This window comes from Mustelus asterias, chromosome 22, assembly GCF_964213995.1.
Source record: "Mustelus asterias chromosome 22, sMusAst1.hap1.1, whole genome shotgun sequence".
Classification (NCBI taxonomy): Eukaryota; Metazoa; Chordata; class Chondrichthyes; order Carcharhiniformes; family Triakidae; genus Mustelus; species Mustelus asterias.
This window is the reverse complement of record NC_135822.1, coordinates 17,534,623-17,554,668: the sequence shown is the minus strand read 5'-3', so window position 1 is coordinate 17,554,668 and position 20,046 is coordinate 17,534,623. Positions and strand designations below refer to the sequence as shown.

The following is a 20,046-nucleotide window of genomic DNA, read 5'->3' as shown; positions in this document are numbered from 1 at the left end:
ACCAGGGACATGGGGTTTCCTCCGGATGCTTCAGTTTCCTCCCACAGTCTGAAAGATGTGCTGGTTAAATTCCCCCCCCGTGTACCCAGAGGGGCACCGGATTGCAGCAACTAGGGGATTTTCACAGTAACTTCATTGCAGTGGTAATGCAAGCCTACTTGTGACACTAATAAACAAACTTAAAACTTAGATACCTTGATTGCCCATTTCTGAAGTGGGAGAAAGGTAGTGAGGCAAAAGGTTTTACAGAGGAAATTCCGGAGTTTAGGGCACATACAGGCGGAGATGCAGCTTGTGGGGTTGGTACCCGAGGTCCAAGCTTTGGTTGGGATGGAGAGCTTGAGGAGTTTGCAGAAATGGTGTTGGGGTGCAGGGATAGGGATCAAAGCAGGAAGGGATTTCTATACAAGCATAAGGTTTATAATGGCAATTGTGTCTGGTTTTATTTTTTTATTATACATCAAATAGACTCAATAAAACGGAATCTTCTTCCAGGGCACAGGAATCACTGACAAAAGGTCTGGATCCTGTACTTCAGATTGTTACAGACTCCCATGACAAGTATGACATGGAGAAAACCACAACCGAACGTTGCTACTTAGTGATCTGTAAAAGCAGTTTTTAAATCTTTTATACATGGAAAAGAACCAAAAAAACTCTACATACATAAAAATAATTATATATGTGCACTTTCTTTTTAATTTATGGGACATAGAGAAGATTTTTAGCAGCTGGTCTCTCTTCGGGTCCAACTTTTCCATCACTGTCTGCACATCACTTCCCCTCAGCCGTCTGTGTCAATCCTGTGTGCTGTGGAGGGAATCAGAGGGGACGGTGATCCCGCAGTCACAGATTGCACGATTGACAAAAATAGATACAACTTCAAAACTTAAAAGCTGATGAAGCAAAACTAATCTTTACTAAGACACAAAGGGACAGTGGGATATATGTTCCTATTAGCTCAAGTTGCAGATATATCCAACATCTCCATCACCCTTATAAAGGAGAAAATATTGAAAATAAACAAAATCCTAGTCTGCAGCAGTAACTTAAAAACTACTGCATGGGCCACAAATCTTGATTGTAATGGATTTATTCTCCATGTGGAACTGGAGACACGGGAAATGCTGAAAAGTGCTGAATGACATGGCAAAGTTTGGTTTCCCATTTTAAGCCTGTTTCCAGCAGTAGTGCTCACTATTTTATAGATTGTACTCCTGTATTGTAATTCCATATCTCAGTCATTAATACACAGCCTGTCCAGGAGCTTTCTGAATGCTCCTCTCCACAAGGCCATTAACATCTTTGGGGTAAAGGGAATATATGTACAACAAGCTAATTAAACATCAAGATAGTTAATCCCTTTCTCGAATTCATGCTAACTGCCCTTTACACTCAAGTGTTTGCATACCATGTCTTGCAAAATCACTGCAAATTATTTCCCTACAACTGATGTTAAACTAACTAATCTGTTAGTTTAATTCAATTCCACCCATCATTTTTCAGATAATGAAGTAGTCGGTGCCAGTCTGAGGCATAACTTGGACAACATTCAGATTGGGTTATACATGGAAAGTAACATTCGCCTCAAGTGGAAGGCACTGACCATCTCCAACAACTTTCTCTCAACAGTCAGTGTGGAGTAAATCAGCCAACAAGATTCATAACTCAAGACACATCCTTAAATCCCCTTTGCTTGCTGTCTGAATTGTACATTAATAATGGTGCGCATTGTTAACACAGTTAACATGGTCCAGCTTTGACCTCCTTTGCTAACAAACTGATGGTCAACAGGGGTGGTATGAGGATCACTTTGAATATAACTCACATTGCTTTGGTATCCTAAGGGACTCGTTGTCTGCTGTCATGACCTGGTGCAGAACCCCACGGAACAGATAGATCACTTTCAGACTCTTTTCCTCTCCAACACATGGGTCATAGAATCCTGGTACGCCGATCTGTGATAAAGATCGTGAATGAGGAATTTTACAAACAAAACTTGGCAGGAAGAATCTGGGAATGTTTACTGTACCAGGCTCCCAAGGAACTTGCAACTGCACCCCACTGCCCCACTCCAACCCACTGCTATGGGAGATTGTTAGTGCAGTATGGAGTCATACAGCCTGGGATTCTCAGTCATTAATTTCATCTGTGATGAATCATAATCAGGGCGGTAGTAAGAGAGCAGCAACAGAAACTTGCTAGTAAGATGAGGAAAATGAGAATAAATCTTCCAAAGTCCCTGCTCCTGAATAATATGCAGGGATTCCTGTTGTGGAGGGCACAACTACAAATCCTGGTTGTGATGAAATGCAAAATTAGTTAAATCGGCAGTCCCAGTTCAAGGATTACAGTTCCTGGTGGGCCTTGGGATTTCTGTGCATGCACTGGCTGGGAAATGGCTGAACATATGCAGCCATTGGTTTTACATTCTTTATGTCATAAACTGGTGCTGCGCACCTGCACAGAAGAACAAAACATAGTGAAACAATTTGCAATGCAGGTCTGGTGACCAGAGCACCATTACGATGAGGGTGTCCTCGGGAGCAGGACACAGGGAAGGGGACAGGGAGGTCCCGGGTACGGACGAGGACAGAGACCAGAGGCAGATCCTGTTGAGTAAAGTTGAGAGAAGGGAGTAGTTGAATAGGTCTGAGATAAAGAGACAGCTGCGGGGAACCGACTTGACGTGATGCAGCACAGCAGCCCAGAGAGGTCAGCCCAAGGTTGGTGACTCTGTCGTGTGGGCAGTGAGACAAATGTACTCTTTTTGTAGCAGTGGTATTCCAAAGACCTATAAGTGTACATCGAAGGTTTAGCGTGAGCGTACTTGGAGATCCATGGGAAAGGAATCTTGGAAGGCGAGATTGAAATCCTGGAGATGGCTCCTTGTTGAAGACGTCCAAGTGGGAGTGATACTGGCAGAGCATTCTCAGGGCGATTTCTTCAAAATTGGAGACAGGAAACCCTTCTGAGAAAGACAGAGTTTCAGTGGGACGAGTTGGTTCACTATGACAAGTGTCTGGTTGGGTTGTTGAGAAATCCAAGGAATCTGCTTTGGTTGCATCTGTCATTTACTATGGAGTATGTTATGTTTGACCACAGTTCAGAGAGTAAAAGAGAGTTGAAAAAAACTGGTAGTTTTCCAGGTGGCAAGGTGTAACTAATGGTGTGTTACAACAATCCATGGCAATGACTTGGATAATGGGATCGAGTGCCATATGACCAAGTTTAATGATGATGCAAAATTAGGTGGAGAAGCAAATTATGAGAACACAAGGAGCTTGCAAACAGATACAGACAGATTAAGTGTGTGAAAAGAAAGTAGTAGATGGAGTATCATGAGGGAAATTATCCACACATTTGTCGGGAGAAAGGAATTTTCTTTTAAAAAGGAGACTATTAAATGTTGGTAAGTAGAAGAATTTGGATTGCCCTGCATATGAGACACAAGAGATACAACAAACAATAAGGAAGGCAAATTGTATGTCAGCCTCTATTGCAAAGGAGGTGAAGTACTAGAATTAGGAAGCCTTGCTGCAAGTATATGGGGTTTGGTAAGACCACACCTGGAACAGTGTGCAGTTTTGGTCTCCTTATGGAAAGAAGGATATACTAGCTTCAGAAGACTTGCAACAAAGGTCCACTAGATTGATTCCTGGGATAAGGTTACTGTCCTATAAGGATAGACTGAGTATAAACCTATATTCTCTGGAGTTTAAAAGAATGAGGGTGATCTAATTGAAAGGTATAACATTATTAGAGGACTTGACCAAGTAGATGCTGAAAAAATGTTCCTCCTTCTCATGAACTAGGGTCATGGTCTCGGGATAAGTGGTTTGCCAAGTTAAGTGGTTTAGGAATGAGATGAGGACAAATGGGGAGGCGGTGGTGTAGTGGTATTGTCGCTGGACTAGTAATCCAGAGACCCAAGGTAATGGTCTGGGTTCAAATCCCACCACGGCAAATGGTGAAGTTAGAATTTAATAAAAATCTGGAATTTAAAAAGTTTAACGATGACCATGAAACAATTATCAATTGTCGTTAAAAATACCCATCCCTTTAATGCCCTTTAGGAAAGGAAATCTGTTGTCCTGTGGTGTACATGTGACCCCAGGCTCACAGCAATGTGGTTGACTCTTAAAATACCCTCAGGGATGGGCAGTAATTGTTGGCCCAACCAGCAATGCTTACATCCTATGAATGAGTAAATCCAAAAAAAGATTTTCATTCGGAGGATCAAGAATCATTAGAATTGTCTGCCTTTGAGGATGCTCAATCGATCGATATATTCCTGACTGATATCCAAAGATTAGTGGTCACTAAGGAAACGAGGGATTTCGGGATAGAGCAGGAACGAGGTGTTGACTTGGATGAATGGTGAAGGAGGCTTGAATGGCTGCTTCAGCCCCTATTCCTCGTGTTCTGATGTCCTGACCAATATTTATCCCTCAGTCTATGTTGTGAAAGAGATTATCTTGTCATCATCATATTGCTGTTTGTGAGAACTTGGTTTGTGCAAGTTGGCTGCTGTGTTTCCCACATTCCCACCAGTAATTGAAATTCTTCAACAAAAAATAATTGTGTGTGAAATGCTTCAGGACACCAAGGCTGTGGAAGACGTTATATTGTGGAGATCTTCATTTCCTTTGTTTCCTGATCCAGACTTGGATATTTGTGTGGGCGAGCCAATGCAGGTCAGGGAAACCTCAGGGGAGGAAGTGAAGAATGGTGAGCAGGAGGTGGACAATGGTCTTGGGGGACAGGGAGGGTGAGGCGACAGGGAGGAAAAAAAAAAGACCCCACAGAATGAGAGCAGTGTAAGCAATACAATGTTGGAGAACTGAAGTGAAGAGCAGGTCTTTATCAAAAGAAACATTCAGCCTCACCTTACAGGCTTCTGTAAGAATTAGTTTTGACTCCTTCACCAGGCACTGAAGAGGAACAGTCACATCAATCACTTTCGCCCTCTCATTCCTCCCACTGCTGTCGGTCACAAATTTCCCATACCAGGCATTGGTGATAATTAATCCTGAAGACGACAAGTGGACACTTACACATGTTCCAGCAACACCACTCCCACATCAGACACGCCCAGTATTACTGCACAAGCCAGTGAAACACTAAAAAAAGAGATTCTCAAAATGACCTTGGAGAAGTTCTCCAAGGTCCTGAGGAGGGCATGGAGTCAGAGGATTCCTGTGTATATAATCTCTGGCACAGGGCACATCTGGAGCAGTGAGTTCATACTTGTTGACTTACTGAGGTTTGGCCTTTACTGCAAAATACCAATTAATATATTAGATCCGTGGCACTGTTTTTGTTTAGGTTCCTGAACCACTCTTGCCAGTTGGTACAGGGGCACCCCAGGACTATGTGGATGCTGGTCACAGGATACACCTGCGAGTTATGCAGATGTGGTTCGCGAGGACCTCTTGGAGTACGCAGGTTTGGCTGCGGGTATTGGCCTTGGGAGTGTAGAGTCATGGGGTGGGGGGGTGGGGGGAGGGGAGCGTTCCCATCCTGCCTGTCACGGGAATTTTAACGGGCGGAAGGGACAGACCATGCAAAGGTCCACTGACCTCAGGTGGGATTTTCTGGTTTTGGGGCGACCATAGCCAGAAAACGCCACCCATAGTGTTTTACAGCACGGAAAGAGGCCCTTTGGTCCAGGAGGACATGGATCAGAATTTCTCCCTGAAAGTACATCAAAACTAGCTGGAGGTGTCCACACAGGGGAGATTGGAAATGTGACTCTTATCATTCTCTTTTGAAACTATACACAGAATCCAAAGAAGTAGACTTTGGGAATTGTGATTTCCTTACAGGACACAAGCCAAAGAATTCTCCCTCCCCCTCATAAAGAACTTGGGCTGAAATTGGTTACATTTTTCATAAATTACTTTCTGCTGTGGCATACACCATTTTTCTCCGCTTGAGATTACAAACATGAACTAATCTCTAATTTTTGCATTTATTGCGGGGAAGAATTTCAATCTCAGTTACTGTGGTTTGTATCATGTTACAGCAATTCATCATACGTGTGGCTGGGCTAAGGCAGCATTAATGAGCAAGAAAGAAAATGCAATGAAAGAAAAAAGACATTTAAAAACAAATATGCAACTCAAACTAACTCTTACCTAGTTTAGATTCTTCCATTTCTATAATCCTCCTCACAGACTCTTGCATCAACCGAACCTAAAAAAAACCATAAACAGTTACACAGATTCCCTGCCATATACAGCAGAGAATGTCCATGCATTAGGTTAACTTTCTTACTCGATACAGTAATAGGAACATTTGTGAACAACACCCACTTATGTTAAGACTTTTTGTTTTTCTATACTAAGGGCGCAAGTTGTTGCTAATAATGAAACATAGGAACTGTAGGGTGAGAAAAGACCACAGCCCATCTGGTTCAGCACCTACCATTCAGATTGACATAAGATACAAAAATAACAAACTGGCTGACTAACTCCCAATAGGAGATTCCCTAATTTTAAGGATATTTTAAGGATATTAGTAAACTAGAAAGAATGCAGAAGAAATTTACTAGGATGTTACCGGGACTCGATGGTTTGAGTTATAAGGCGAGGCTGGATAGGCTGGGACTGTTTTCTCTGGAGCGTAGAAGGCTGGGGGGTGATCTTATAGAGGTCGATAAAATAATGAGGGGTTTAGATCAGCTAGATAGTCACCATCTTTTCCCAAAGGTAGGGGAGTTGAAAACTAGGGGGGATAGGTTAAAGGTGAGAGGGGAGAGATACAAAAGGGTCCAGAGGGGCAATTTTTTCACACAGAGGTTGGTGAGAGTCTGGAACGAGCTGCCAGAGCTAGTAGTAGATGCGGGTACAATGTTGTCTTTTAAAAAGCGTTTAGACAGTTACATGGGTAAGATGGGTATAGAGGGATAGAGGCCAATTGGGACTAGCTTAGGGGTTTTTAAAAAAAAAGGGCGGCATGGACAAGTTGGGCTGAAGGGCCTGTTTCCATGCTGTAAACCTCTATGACTCTAATTGCTCCACCTTTGGCGGCCATGCCTTCAACTGCCGAGACCCACTCCTGTGAAGCATCTTAAGATGTTTTCCTGTGTTGAAGTCGCTATACAAATGCATGTTGTGTGCTGCTAAAGAAAATTCAAACTGAAGCCATAACATTAATAACAAACTTTCTTGCATCAAAAGACCCAGCAGTGAAAATTGACTTTTCTTTCTAAAAGAAGCAGGCTCAATTATGAGTTACCTAGAAATCTCCAGAGCAATAATTCAGAAAACACAAAAGCTTTGGACAGTCAGTGCTCTCAAACCCTCCCCGTAGATGCATGACATTACCCACAATTTCTCACAATTCCATGCCCTAATAGCTTACACTTATTCAGTGATTTTAACTTTAGGTGCATCCCAAGGCATTTCACAAATTCAACACAGAGGAATGTAACATCAAGAGAGGCACTGGGGAGGGGCAGCTGAGAGCCTGGCTGAACACCTGAGGTTTGGGGGAAGGTTTTTTTTATTAAAAAGGGTGAAAAGAAATTAAAAGAATGAACCTCAGAGAGTAGGGTTGTGGTGACTGAAGGTGCTGCCAGAGGGATTGTGTGGCTGGAGTCAAAGGAGAATCAGAGGGAATTGCAGACAATTGTAGAAATCAGAAATTTAAAAAATAATACCCGAAATGTGCCAGCTGTGTTAAGAGAGCTTGCCAGTGTTCAGATCAAGTGCCTCAACTCGAATCATTATCCAGCCCTCCCCATTTTCAGATCCTGCCAGACCTCATTCTGGGCTGGTGGAAAGCTCTATGTTTCCACATAGTGGTGGAACTGTGGTACTACGATACAACACAGAGGCCTTTTGCCTTGTTTCTTGTGTTTAAAATATGGATCAATTTCCAAGAACATTCCATGGTTTGTGCTTCCACCTGATTCTCCAAGGCGCCTCACAATTTCCAACTTCAGAATTTGCGTTTTCACAGCAAGAAGAAAGTACTGCCACTTTATCTTTAAGCTAACTTGTGTCATTGTTAAACTAGGGACTTCTCTGCACGCTCACCCACATAAGAGCTATTGCATTTCAGCAACATAATGAGGAAATGATTTTTCCTACGGGCGTAAATCTTTCTTCCCTCTCAAATTATTGCTGGGGCACAGTTTCCAGGTGCTCTACATATTCTAGTTTTGGCTCAAATGACCATTTTTACTGCGCAAGTGTGGACTAGATACCCAATCACAGCAATTATCACTGCCTCCCCAACTGAGATCAGATCACTTAACACAGCCAGGATCAACTCTGGATCAGCCTGGACTTTATAGTTCACAAGTAGCCATGGAAGGAGTGCAGCAGATTGAACAGATTATCATCAAGATTCAGATGGCGAGAGATCACTCAAACTCCGTCTAAAGTTCCTGGAATATGGACAGTTAGTAGATTAGAGATCTTTTATTATTTTGAAAAGCATTGATAGGATAGACAGAGGAAAGCTTCTAATGCTACTGAGAGTCTGCGACAGTGGGACATAATCTAAAAATAAGAGCAAGGCAATTAAGGAGAGAAATTAGGAAGCGCCTTTGGAGTAAAGAAGTGACGAAAGTGTGAAACCTTCTCCCACAAACAATTAATAATTTTAGATTTATAGTTTTTTAAACAAGCCATGGGTATTTTGAGATATGGAGCCAAGATGGCTGGACAGAATTATGATACCAATCAGCCATGATACCACTTGGCAGTGGGATAGGTTCGAGGGACAGAATGGTCTCTTGTTTCTACCTTCCTATTGTACAAAGTGCTACTTTTATTCCCTCACGGACTGTGTGAGAGATTTATACTGTTATCAGTCCTAACTTTAGCTACAGCATACAGGGTCTGTGCCTTAAGTCGCATCACTTACCGCTGCCTCAGCCTCCTGCTTCTTCAGTGCTACAGTACTCGATGAACTCTCTCTCTGTTTCTCTAATTCTCTGTCAGATAGACACACACAAAACAAAATGGCAAATTACCTCAGTAACTATCCAAAGCCTCAAAATTTTTATACCTTTAAAAAAAAAAGAGAAAAATGATATTATAGGGGATTGGTAACATAGTAGAAATTATAGAGGGAATAACAGACAGCGGAGAGTGAGCTGCAGGCTGAATTCTAATGGAGGGGGTTCACATAACTTATGGGAATAGAATTAAAACATTTCCAGTTGCTGACAGTCAATTGATGGATATGCTTCTCTGCAAGGTTGTGGTGTAGTTTGGACAGGCACTTCAGAAACTTGCTTCACAGAGCCACCCAGTGGCTAGAACCTGTCACTACACTTATAGAATCCCTATGCCGGAGGAGGACATTCGGCCCATCCTGCCTGCACAGACAACAATCCCACCCAGGCCCTGTCCCCATAATCCCATGTATTTACCCTGATAATTTCCCTGACGCTAAGGGGGTATTTAGCATGGCCAATCAACCTAATCCGCACATCTTTGGAGTGTGGGAGGAAACTGGAGCAAACCCTCTCAAGACACGGGGGCGAACATGCAAACTCCACACAGTGTAAAAGATAGTAAGTGGAGCTACGGGCTAGAATCTAACACAGATTTGTATCGTTTGGACAAATAAAGTGACAGAGATCGAAGAACATGCTTCAGATTGGAATCTACCAGAGGGGTCTGAAAGATTTAGAAGTTGAATAATGCATACTTTGGAGTCAGTTGCAGGCTGGTGTCAAACCAAGGGGATCAGATAGTTATAAATAGAATAAGGTCTGTGAAAGTTAAAATGCTCAGACTTTAATAAAATCTTGCCTTCCCTGTAACAGCTTGCGAGAATGTTATTATTTTGCAGACCTTCAAGGGAGCCTGTCTACTTTGAATTAATCTTTCCCTTGCCTTGGATTCAAAACATTCTGCTTTTCGACCTTCACCGAAGGTTGAACAAGATCAGATTTTTTCCATAACAAATACCAAAGGCGAGATATTGGGATATGCTATGCAAATGAAGGATTAGCAGAAGTCAATTTTTCATCGAATGAGAAAGGGCGAAAGGCCAGGATTTAATTGGCAAATATGTCAATGAAAGATGTGAAAAATCTCTTGTTCCTGATTTGCTGTAATTGACTGCTGAGCTGTTTCTCTGTAACCTCAGAACCACTCCAGCCATTTCGATGGAGGGAGGGGGAGTTCCCCTTGTGCACAAGTAATTAAGGACCTCGCATTGGTTGCATGGTGTCCAGCGCTGTTTGTGTTAATAGTCGACTGAGTGTGCCTAAGGTTGCTGGTACCCAAAGAGCTCTGACAGGTTCACATGCTGGGAATAGTGGCTGACTGTCGCCAGGGTCCAATAAACAGCTTGTGAAAGCTGATGTGGCGCTGACATTCTCTTACTAGATTGTCCCAGTGCATTTAGCAATTACTGCAAGGTGCAAAGTGCACAAGGAATTTCAGAATCAAATGTTTGCTTTTCCCTTGGTCTATTTTCTCTCCCAACGACACTGACTTTTCGGGGCACAGATGTTGAGGTGCTCATTGGTCTCTCAATCGAATAGGCATTATTTTCAGATTCCTGGGGCTTACAGCTGCCTGGTTCAGCAGCACACGAGGCGGTACATTCTCTCTAACGAACAGCTGGATCTGGTGCAGCTGGAAGAATCTAAAACGTGGGAGATCCAGAAGGGAAAAAAAAAGACAGTTTGACACCCCCAATAAAGGAACACTCACTTTTCTTTCTGTAATTGGAGGTAGGGTTTGATGATGAGCCGGTGCATGGCAAAGTAGATGAGCAGGGGTCCGACAGTAGCGTAGAAAATGGCACTGGGCAAGAGTTGGTCTGTCAGATGAATAGGGAAGAAGTAAGTCTGGCTGGCTCGATTTAACCTGCAGTGAAAGGAGTTTTAAAAATAGAATTCAGAGGGGTAAAGTAAAATCCATGGATGAAGGTTACCCCACTGCTTAAGGGACTCCAGCTTGTTACACAATCTTCAGACATTATTTTAAGATGCTGCAGGCAATTTCACTTGCACATAATATACAGACTCAACAGCTGGACACCCCCTTTAAATTGCAGGGGTATGTTTCTTTTTTTTACAACAACAACTTATATTTATATAGACCAGAGAAAGCATTCTTTCTGGTTGTATCACAGCTTGGTTTGGCTCCTGCTCTGCCCAAGACCGCAAGAAACTACTGCCTTGGTTGTATAGCCCTCAATACTTGCACTGAATGAAAATCAACAGTGGACGGATGCAACACTGAGACACCTGTCAGGTGCCCGGTCTGGAATCGGGCAATACGTGTTTTCCTAAAATTTATTTTTAATGAAGTTTCTTTTCCTGCAGTCCATACAATCAGAGGTAGGCAGACAATCCGCCCTCTGCCAGACAGTTTGTTAATGAGTTGCTGAACGCAGACTGAGGAGGAAGAATTGGAGTCAACTCCTCTGATTTTTTATTTATCTGCCCTTCCTTTGGAAAAGCCATCACAAATCTTGGCAGTTTCCCCATGGCTCCACTGTCTGTTGGTGAGCTGCAGGCTGAGGTAGTGGGGTTGAAGCCACACTGTGCCACTCAGTTACTCAGCAGCTGCACATATCCAGGACCCAGGTGACCGGAAATGGAAAAGCTGCAACAAACCCCTCAAGTCAACAATTCTGGCTCCTTAACTTCACAAAGCAAAAGAATGGTCGCTTAAAGAATTTTACACATGCAATACATTGTTCAATACATACTTAATTTTGAGGGACACTCCCTGAGGCACTCCAATACTGACTGTTGCTCCTAGGATGCTGTGTCTGGAGATCTTCCTCTCAGCACCATATTCAACCAGAGTGCCAAAGAATCCTGTTCTGTAGGCAGAACCACACCAGTCTCCATAAAACAGTCACTTTAGTGCAGTTTTCATTCCTAGCTATCTATTATTAGATACCAGCCTGCTACTCACTCCAGAGTATCTGTTATTCTATACATGAACCCCCCCAATACCCTGTAACTTACTTCCAGTTATGTGCTATTTCGTATGTACACCAACTGAACCTTCTGAAAACCCTGCAGTCTGGAACCCATTCCTGGACGTACTTTATATAGAAACCCCCTGAACCCCTCAATCAGATTGCCAGCCTCTAACTCTCTCCCACATATATATTCTGAGAATTACGTGACCAGTCTACATCATAATTTTTCCCATCAGTGTTACAGTGCCTTTGCATTAATAAATAGTATCTAATATTATCATTTTTTAAAAAATTCATTCGTGGGACATGGGCGTTATTGTCCACCCCTAGTTGCCCGAGGGCAATTGAGAGTCAGCCACATTGCTGTGGTTCTGGAGTCACATGTAGGCCAGACCAGGTTAAGGCGGCAGATTTCCTTCCCTGAAGGACGTTAGTGAACCAGATGGGTTTTTCTGACAATCGACAATGATTTCATGGTTATCAGTAGATTCTTAATTCCAGATTTTTAAAATCAAATTCAAATTCAACCATCTGTCATGGCGGGATTCGAACCCATGTCCCAAGAACATCAGTGGAGTTTCTGGATTAATAGTCTAGCAATAATGCCACTAGGCCATTGTCTCCCTATAATACTTCTAATACAGTGTATTACAAGTGTCTGCTCCTTATACAGCTGAAGTCACTATATATTTAAAATCACACCAGATGTATCTTACTTGATTGTCCCCTTTATTCTGGTTTGGTCGTCATCCTGGAATTTGTATTGGTAGCTCATTAGCATAAACGAATTAGGAATTCCTAGCTGTAAACAAATCAGCATACATTATTTAAAATATTTACTTGAAAGGTTTCAATAACAGAGTTGGGACTGGGCGGTGCAATAGATGTACATCCTGGGATTTGGATTCAAACCCTGGCAGGCTGGATTATGGTCTCATCTCTAGCCTGCGGGAGGCCAGTGTAAAATGGGTTTGGACAGTTTCAATGCAATCTTGAGTGTCAAGCCACAGAACAAAACTATCTCTAATTGGACCCAAGCTGCCAATTTTAAGTCAGTCAAATATGAGTGGCTCCTCCTGTGGCCTAATGGTATGGATACCGAACTGGTAATCCACAAACCGAGGGCAATGCTCTGGAGTTCCAGGCTTGAATGCCACCAAGGTGGATGGTAAATTGTCCTGTGGCAGGCATGGGTGAGGTGAAAAATTTTGAAATGTAAAATCACATGAGTACTGTTGTTCGAACAGCTTAAAGGAAACTTTATTTCTAACTTATACTAAACTTGCCCTGATAGCGTTTGATGGTAGTGTGGGGGGAGCATTTAAACTGTGCTACGTGCAGTATCTGTCTTGGGAGTGTTTGATGGGGGAATGCAGAGGGAGTTTTATTTTGGATAAAATTAGTGCTGTACCTGTTCCGAGCAAGTGTTTGGTGGGACTGTGTAGACAGAACATTTAGTTTGTATCTAGACCATGTTGTGTCTGGCTTGGGAGTGTTCGATGTGGCAGTATAAAGGAAGCTTTAGAAGAACATAAGAAATAGGAACCATATGGTCCCTCGAGCCTGCGCCACTATTTAATCTTCGGCTCCAACTCCACTTTATTGCCTGCTCCTAATATTCCTTAATATACTGAAAATCAAAGGCTTTTTTTATCCTTTTATGGAATGTGGGCATCCTTGGCTAAGGCTAGCATGTACCGTCTATCTCTAATTGCTCTTGAGAAGGTGGTGATGAGCTACCTCCTAGAACCACTGCAGTCTATGTGGGGTAGGTAACACTCAGTGTTGTGAGGAAGGAAGTACCAGGATTTTCACCTAGTGACAGTGAAGGAACAACAATACACTTCCAAGGATGGTGTGGGGCTTGGGGGCGGAATTTGCAACAGGTGGTGCTCCCATGCATTGGTGGGTTGTTGCAGTGCATCTTGTAGATGGTACACGCTGTTGTCATTGTGCGTCAGTGGTGAAGGAAGTGAACATTTAAGGTGCTAAATGGGGTGCCAATTAAGTGGACTGCTTTGTCCTGGAGAGTGTCAAGTTTCTTGAGTGTTGTTGGAGCTGCAGTCATCGAAGCAAGTGGAGAATATTCCATCACATTCTTGTCATGAGCTTGGTAGATTGACAGGCTTTGGGGAGTCAGGAAGCGAGTTACTCTCTGCAGAATTCCCATCCTCTGACATGCTCGTGTAACAATAGCATTTATATGGTTGGTCCAGTTCAATTTCTGGTCAATAGTCATCCCCTGGATTTTAATAGCGGGGATTCAGAGATTGTACTGAGATTGAATATTATGGGAGATGGTTAGATTCTCTCATGTTGGAGACAGTCATTGCCTGGCACTTAAGTGGCACAAATGTTACTTGCCATTTATCAGCCCAGGCCCGAATGTTGCCAGATATTACCACATTTGGACACAAACTGCTTCAGTCTATTTCACTCTGCAACTAACCATTGCTGTACCTGGCCTGGGAGTGTTTGATGAGTGACTGAGATGTTCTAACCATCCACACCAGTCAGGATGATCATAATAAAAGTCACTAATTGCTAAGAGGAGGGCTGAAATGTTACAATCCAAAGTGAACAATAACTAGAGGAATGTTTGTGATCTAAAAGGCAATAGCACCTATTTTAAAAATGTTTAAATCCCCCTTACCTGCAATGCTATTGTAAAGTGGCTGGTTTTAGTATCCCTTACTAGACTGGTATTCATGGCAGACTGACTGCCCCAGCGCCACTGCAGGTAACCCATTGTGTTCTTGTCCAGGTTTCGTGCTAGGACTGTGGTTAAGCCAGGACGGATTCCACGAGATGAAAACTGTAGCCCGCAATGAGTGGTAATAAAACTGCACAGGATCAGGGAGAACAGAGAACATTTGTTGGTGAAGGCAATGTTTTGTTTAAGTATCTTTCCTGATTTTCCTCCCTCTTAGATTACCCGCATAGATGTTCATTAGGGGAAAGCAGAAGCAATGAATGTAGATCAGCCAAACCTGACCTTGCCCTCCCCAATTTTCATACCTGCAGGCTAGGAGTAGGGGAAATGGGCCATCAATGGAAGTGATTGGGTGTGGGAGCTCTGTCTGATTTTTTTCCCTTCCCAATCCAGGTACTTTGCCTCTATCAACACTCCAGCCCAGATCAGCTAACTCAGCAACTGGCCAGATTGTGCTTAATCTTCTTGTACATTGTGTATTTATCACTCCTTCAAAAAGATGAGTACTTTTAAGATGAAGTCTGTTTAAAATATTCTCAACTAATTAGGACATTTTCCCTACAGCAAAATAGTGTCGCAGCATTTTGTATTTGCTAATTGATTGTTGCCCATGAACCAACTTTGGATCTTACAGGCCATATAGCCAGTGCTCTCAACTGGGAAATGGTGTTGACTGTGGAGGGAAGGGAACAATCCTCATTGACTCAGTTTCAACTGAATGTGAACCTGAGGTCCTCGTTCAATAACAATGCCACGCATTCATCTCCTTCCCCACACACACTGCCTTAGAAATATAAGAATTGATGGACATAAACCACAGCCTCGGTCCCTCCAGTTTACCTTCCTCCATCCTAGTAGACATGGTACAATTATAACGAGTTAACTAATCAGAGTAAGTAATCTCTATTGAACAGTCTGAATAATTCCAGAAATGACACCAGGAAAATTCTGGGCAGTGGAGAGTTTTGAGAACCATAGGCCTAATGTCATCTGTTTCTCCAGACCATGTCACACTCACTGAGCCAAGTGTCACTCATTCATTGAAATAATGCTTCTTCAGATTAGTTTTGCATTTACTGTGTTAGGAGTGCAGGCTCTGCAAAGTCAAATAGCTGGTTATATCCGCTATTATATAGTCTATTTAGAATCTGGAAGATCAAATCATCTTTCAACATTTCCTATGGCAATGAGAAGATGCCCAATTAACCTCATAATCCAATCCCCCATCTCCCCAATCATTGCTCTCTTCCATATCCTTGCAACAACTGAATTATTATTTTTGTACTATGGTGATTGGAACTTTACGCAACAGTCTAAGTAAGGTCAGGGCAACAATTTACAAGTTGTAGGATGACCTTACTGTTTCCACTCAACACTGATCCTTTAACTATCCGAGCATCTGTTTTGCTTTACTTACTGCCATCGGGCAATGTGGCTCAATTTGTCAATCAGGATCCTCAGATCTGTTTCATTGTCCATACTGAAGATCATTTTCTGATAGAGAGCAAGTTGGCGAGTAGCTGACTTTTGGGTTCTACTTCTGTTGTTCTGTGACCCTCTGCCAGATCTGGCAAGAACCCAGACAGAAGCCCAAGCATTTCCCAACTAACCATCGCCTTGGGGTAACTATTATAAAGAGGAGCCAGTCGCAATAATTTCATATCAGCATTGGTGCATGTAGCACATTGGTAGCCATTTAATTTTATGGAGTGCTTTGCTTGAAGCTCAGGAAAGATATACAGGGGTGCAGTGCAGATTCACCAGACTGAGACCTAAGCTCAGAGGGACAGGTTGCATAGACCTGGTTTGTAGATTGAGAGGTGATTGTGATATGAAAGGATTTTCATTGGGTGAATCAAGAGAAACTTTCCTCTGAATATGAGCAGGAAAAGTACTGCTAGCCATTTTACTTTCCAGTGAACACAGAACAAAACACCAGTAACAACAGTCATATCTATTTGGACATTAGTATTGGAAACGGCTCAGGTCACTTACCTTTGTGAAGTGAGGTTCCTAAATACTTTTAACCCAAATAAAGGTCCTTGAATGTCTCCTGCCCCGAATTCTAACTGCGAAACACAAAATGAGTATTTAAGAATTATTGGAACATTACAGGCTACGTACTAATTTATATGGCTGCTTTAATATCAGGATTCTATGTTAATTTTGAATATTCCTCATGTTGCTAATATTCTTGCCTCCGAGTGAGTGGTTGCAGATTCAAACCCCACCTGAGACTTGAATATACAAGCTCGGCTGAAACGTGAGACGATATATTAGGATCTGTCTACTTGCTTTGCAGAAGCTGGCGAACGTTAAAATCCCAGGACACTACGTGAAGAATAGGAAGTTCTCCCTGAGACCTGGGCAACTTTCCGCCTTTTAGAAGAGAACGAAACCTGCTCATTCATCTTATTTGCTGTTTGTGTTTGCTATGGTTGTACAAAAGGCTGTGATGTTCAGCTACACAGTATTCTCTGTTGTTCAAATAAACTCACCGCTTTGAAATATTCTACTGAAATGTAATAAGGAACTGTACAAATGCAAAACTTTCACCTGCAGAGTATTCAGCTGGGTGTTGGAGAGCACAAATCACTAAAATCCTTTCCTAGTGATTAAATACCAGAGCCATTTTTAATGTGTTAATAACGATGATGATCGCATGCTACTTCACAACACAACCTGTTGCTGCATGACCCTGCACTGCAACTGATAACAGCAATGTGGCTGCACGCCTGAAGATCTCTGCCAAGTAGCTGGGAGACACTGGCAGTGGAAATAGTTACTTGCTGCTGTTGACTGATACGCATTATTTGAACAAAAGCTGCACAGTGCAAATATTTATCAAACAGAGAGGCATGGGAATCAATTAAAAGGAGCACTGCGCTGTATCAGCCTCTACTGGGGGACATAGCTGCAAATTCTCAAACTGACACAACCAGTCTGCCAATTAAGGATCAAAATATATTGGGAACATGCGATATATTTCAATTTGTGAAAGGAGGAGTTTGATAGCATGCCGTATAGACTGCAGAGATAAGTTGCCTCAGCCTTATATAAGCAAGCTATTTTGTATTCTTCCATGAATCATAGTCTCGCAGAACATGCTGTATTTGAATTAAAAAACATAAGAAACACAAATTTAAAGGTTACGCCAAATAAATTCACATGTATTCCAAAAAATCTGGGTACGAGTGTAAAATTCCAATGGATCAAACCCTTTCCAATTCACTCGCGCTGCAGAATTGGGTTTGGGGTGATTGAAGGAGCAGTGGAGCAATCATTTGCAAACTGTCAATTTTATGCAACTTTTCCACATCCAAGCACAATCCAAGTTCAAGCTCAACACTTCTTAGCAAATTCACCCTAGATTGGGAGTGAGGTTCTAAACAATAACTGCAAAGGAATTCCAAGAGTGGAAAGTTACACTCCGTCACTGTAAGGAGTAAAGTTTCACCCCTTACCTCGCCCCATCCCTTTGCAGAGGTTACCCGCCTCAACGCAATGTTGATCGAACCACCGCCATTGCCATTTTGTGTTGAGAGGCTTCCTGCCAGAACAGCTGTATCCGTTGTGGTTAATGGAGCCTGAGTGAAAAACATCAAGTAAGTTATATTTAACTTCACCTTTCTAACTTACTCTCCTGAAGATACTAACCCCCACAATGCAGTGCAGAACCACAAGTGGTGGCAGTCCTCTTGTATCTCATGTAGGCCAGGATTAATTTTGTGCCAGCTGGATGGCAGGACTTAGCAAGGTGGATGTCTTTACAGCCAAGTCCAAAAACACCCTCAACAAAACATCCACAAGCATGCTCCTTCCATTACTGGGTAGTGATCAGCAGCAGGAATGGCAACTACCTTTAACCCCTCCTCCTTACTAACCTACCAGTGTACTTTCGGCATCTCTTTAAACTCCACAACAGGGCCTGAGGGAATATAGTATTGGACAGCTTGATTGTATCTTCAGATTACTTTACATGAGAACAAAAATATAGCCACAGACCATATGTTCCCACCAGGCTGTTCTGTCATTCAATATGGCAATGGTTGATCTTCTGTCTCAACTTCACTAAGAATCATAGAATCCCTACAGTGCAGAAGAAGGTCATTCAGCCCATTGAGCATGCACCGACAACAATCCCACCCAGGACCTATCTTTGTAACTCCACATATTTACCCTGCTAATCTCCTGACACTAAGGGGTAGTTTACCATGGCCAATCAGCCTAACTTGCACATCTCTGCACCGTGGGAGGAAACTGGAGCACTCGGAGGAAACCCACTCAGACACAAGGTGAATGTGCAAACTCCACACAGCCAGTCACCCGAGGCCGGAATTGAACCTGGGTCCCTGGCAGTGTGAGGCAACAGTGCTAACCACTGTACCATCGTGCCGTCCCACTTCCCTGCCCACTTCCCACCCCCCTTAGTTTTCTGAAAAAAAGATTCTCAAAACGCTGACTTAAGGGTTGGTTTGCCTAAAGCAGAAAATAGTTGGATTGTTTAGCGCAGGACATTTGAAAAAATTAACAGATACTGTGGATTCAATGCGCAGCGGTTACAATCCTCTCGGCAAATGCAGCTCCTCACTTTTGCCTCAATCAAGGTCAGTTTATTTGGCATAAATGTCCTGGTCTAGAAGACTTCACACCACACCAGGGGCAATATTTGTTAAATCGACATCACGGCTTGTCACTCCAAAACCACAGCCAGGATCTGGTGGTGCCATTTTATCTCAAATAGTCCTTCAGGAGTAGAGGACATTGGTAGGAACAGCAGCAGAAAGTGTTCAGTTTTTGTTTCAGCTCTCTACATTTACATCTGGCATGGTTTATTCAATGAAACATCAGGAAAGTGTGACGGTACAGCTTCAAAACAATTAATCTTTTTGCAAACTTTTATTAGGAGTTCTGAAACAGTGCCCCGACAACACATGGAGGGCGCCAAATGATAAAGATGCCACCTACTTCAATAGATTGTGATATGTGCATTTTATTAATTTCGATTTGAGGAAATCGACTGCCTGACTCTTCAAATTCCTCATCGTAGCGATCAAACAGATCAGTGGCATCCACACCAACACTTATCGTACCCTGCAAGAAGATTAAGTAAGTTACTGCTGTTTCATTAGCATGTGCAATTCTAAAGTGACAGTGCAGCAAATGATGAATGCAGTTCCTGGAACTATTCAAAAGAACCCCAGCCCTTAAACTAACATATGTACCTGCCCATTTCATGCTGTGATGCACAAGAACTTAAAACCAAGTCTTATCTTCAGAGGAAATAGGGGTCAGTGGGCAAATCTGTAGTTTATGTCACCATTATAAGTTCCTATGTCCACATTTATAAGGGAAACAATGTACACTTGTCTCACACTAATGCCACACTAAGTTGTGGCACTGCAGCACCTCCAGTG

At 42.6% G+C, this 20,046-nt stretch overlaps 1 protein-coding gene across 1 annotated transcript in view; it reads right to left on the bottom strand.

Moving 5' to 3' along the window:
• Window positions 1–413: 413 nt before the first annotated feature.
• Window positions 414–20,046, bottom strand: part of LOC144509871 (dnaJ homolog subfamily C member 11) — a 37,811-nt gene continuing 18,178 nt past the window's right edge. The window contains exons 5-16 of the mRNA XM_078238795.1: window positions 19,598–19,723; window positions 18,094–18,216; window positions 16,625–16,698; window positions 14,570–14,759; window positions 12,633–12,718; window positions 11,695–11,811; window positions 10,689–10,844; window positions 8,881–8,950; window positions 6,141–6,198; window positions 4,890–5,032; window positions 1,829–1,958; window positions 414–810 (exon numbers count right to left, since the gene is read on the bottom strand). Coding sequence (XP_078094921.1) covers window positions 785–810; window positions 1,829–1,958; window positions 4,890–5,032; window positions 6,141–6,198; window positions 8,881–8,950; window positions 10,689–10,844; window positions 11,695–11,811; window positions 12,633–12,718; window positions 14,570–14,759; window positions 16,625–16,698; window positions 18,094–18,216; window positions 19,598–19,723 — 1,299 coding nt within the window. The 3' untranslated portion in view covers window positions 414–784. The remainder of the gene's footprint in view (window positions 811–1,828; window positions 1,959–4,889; window positions 5,033–6,140; window positions 6,199–8,880; window positions 8,951–10,688; window positions 10,845–11,694; window positions 11,812–12,632; window positions 12,719–14,569; window positions 14,760–16,624; window positions 16,699–18,093; window positions 18,217–19,597; window positions 19,724–20,046) is intronic.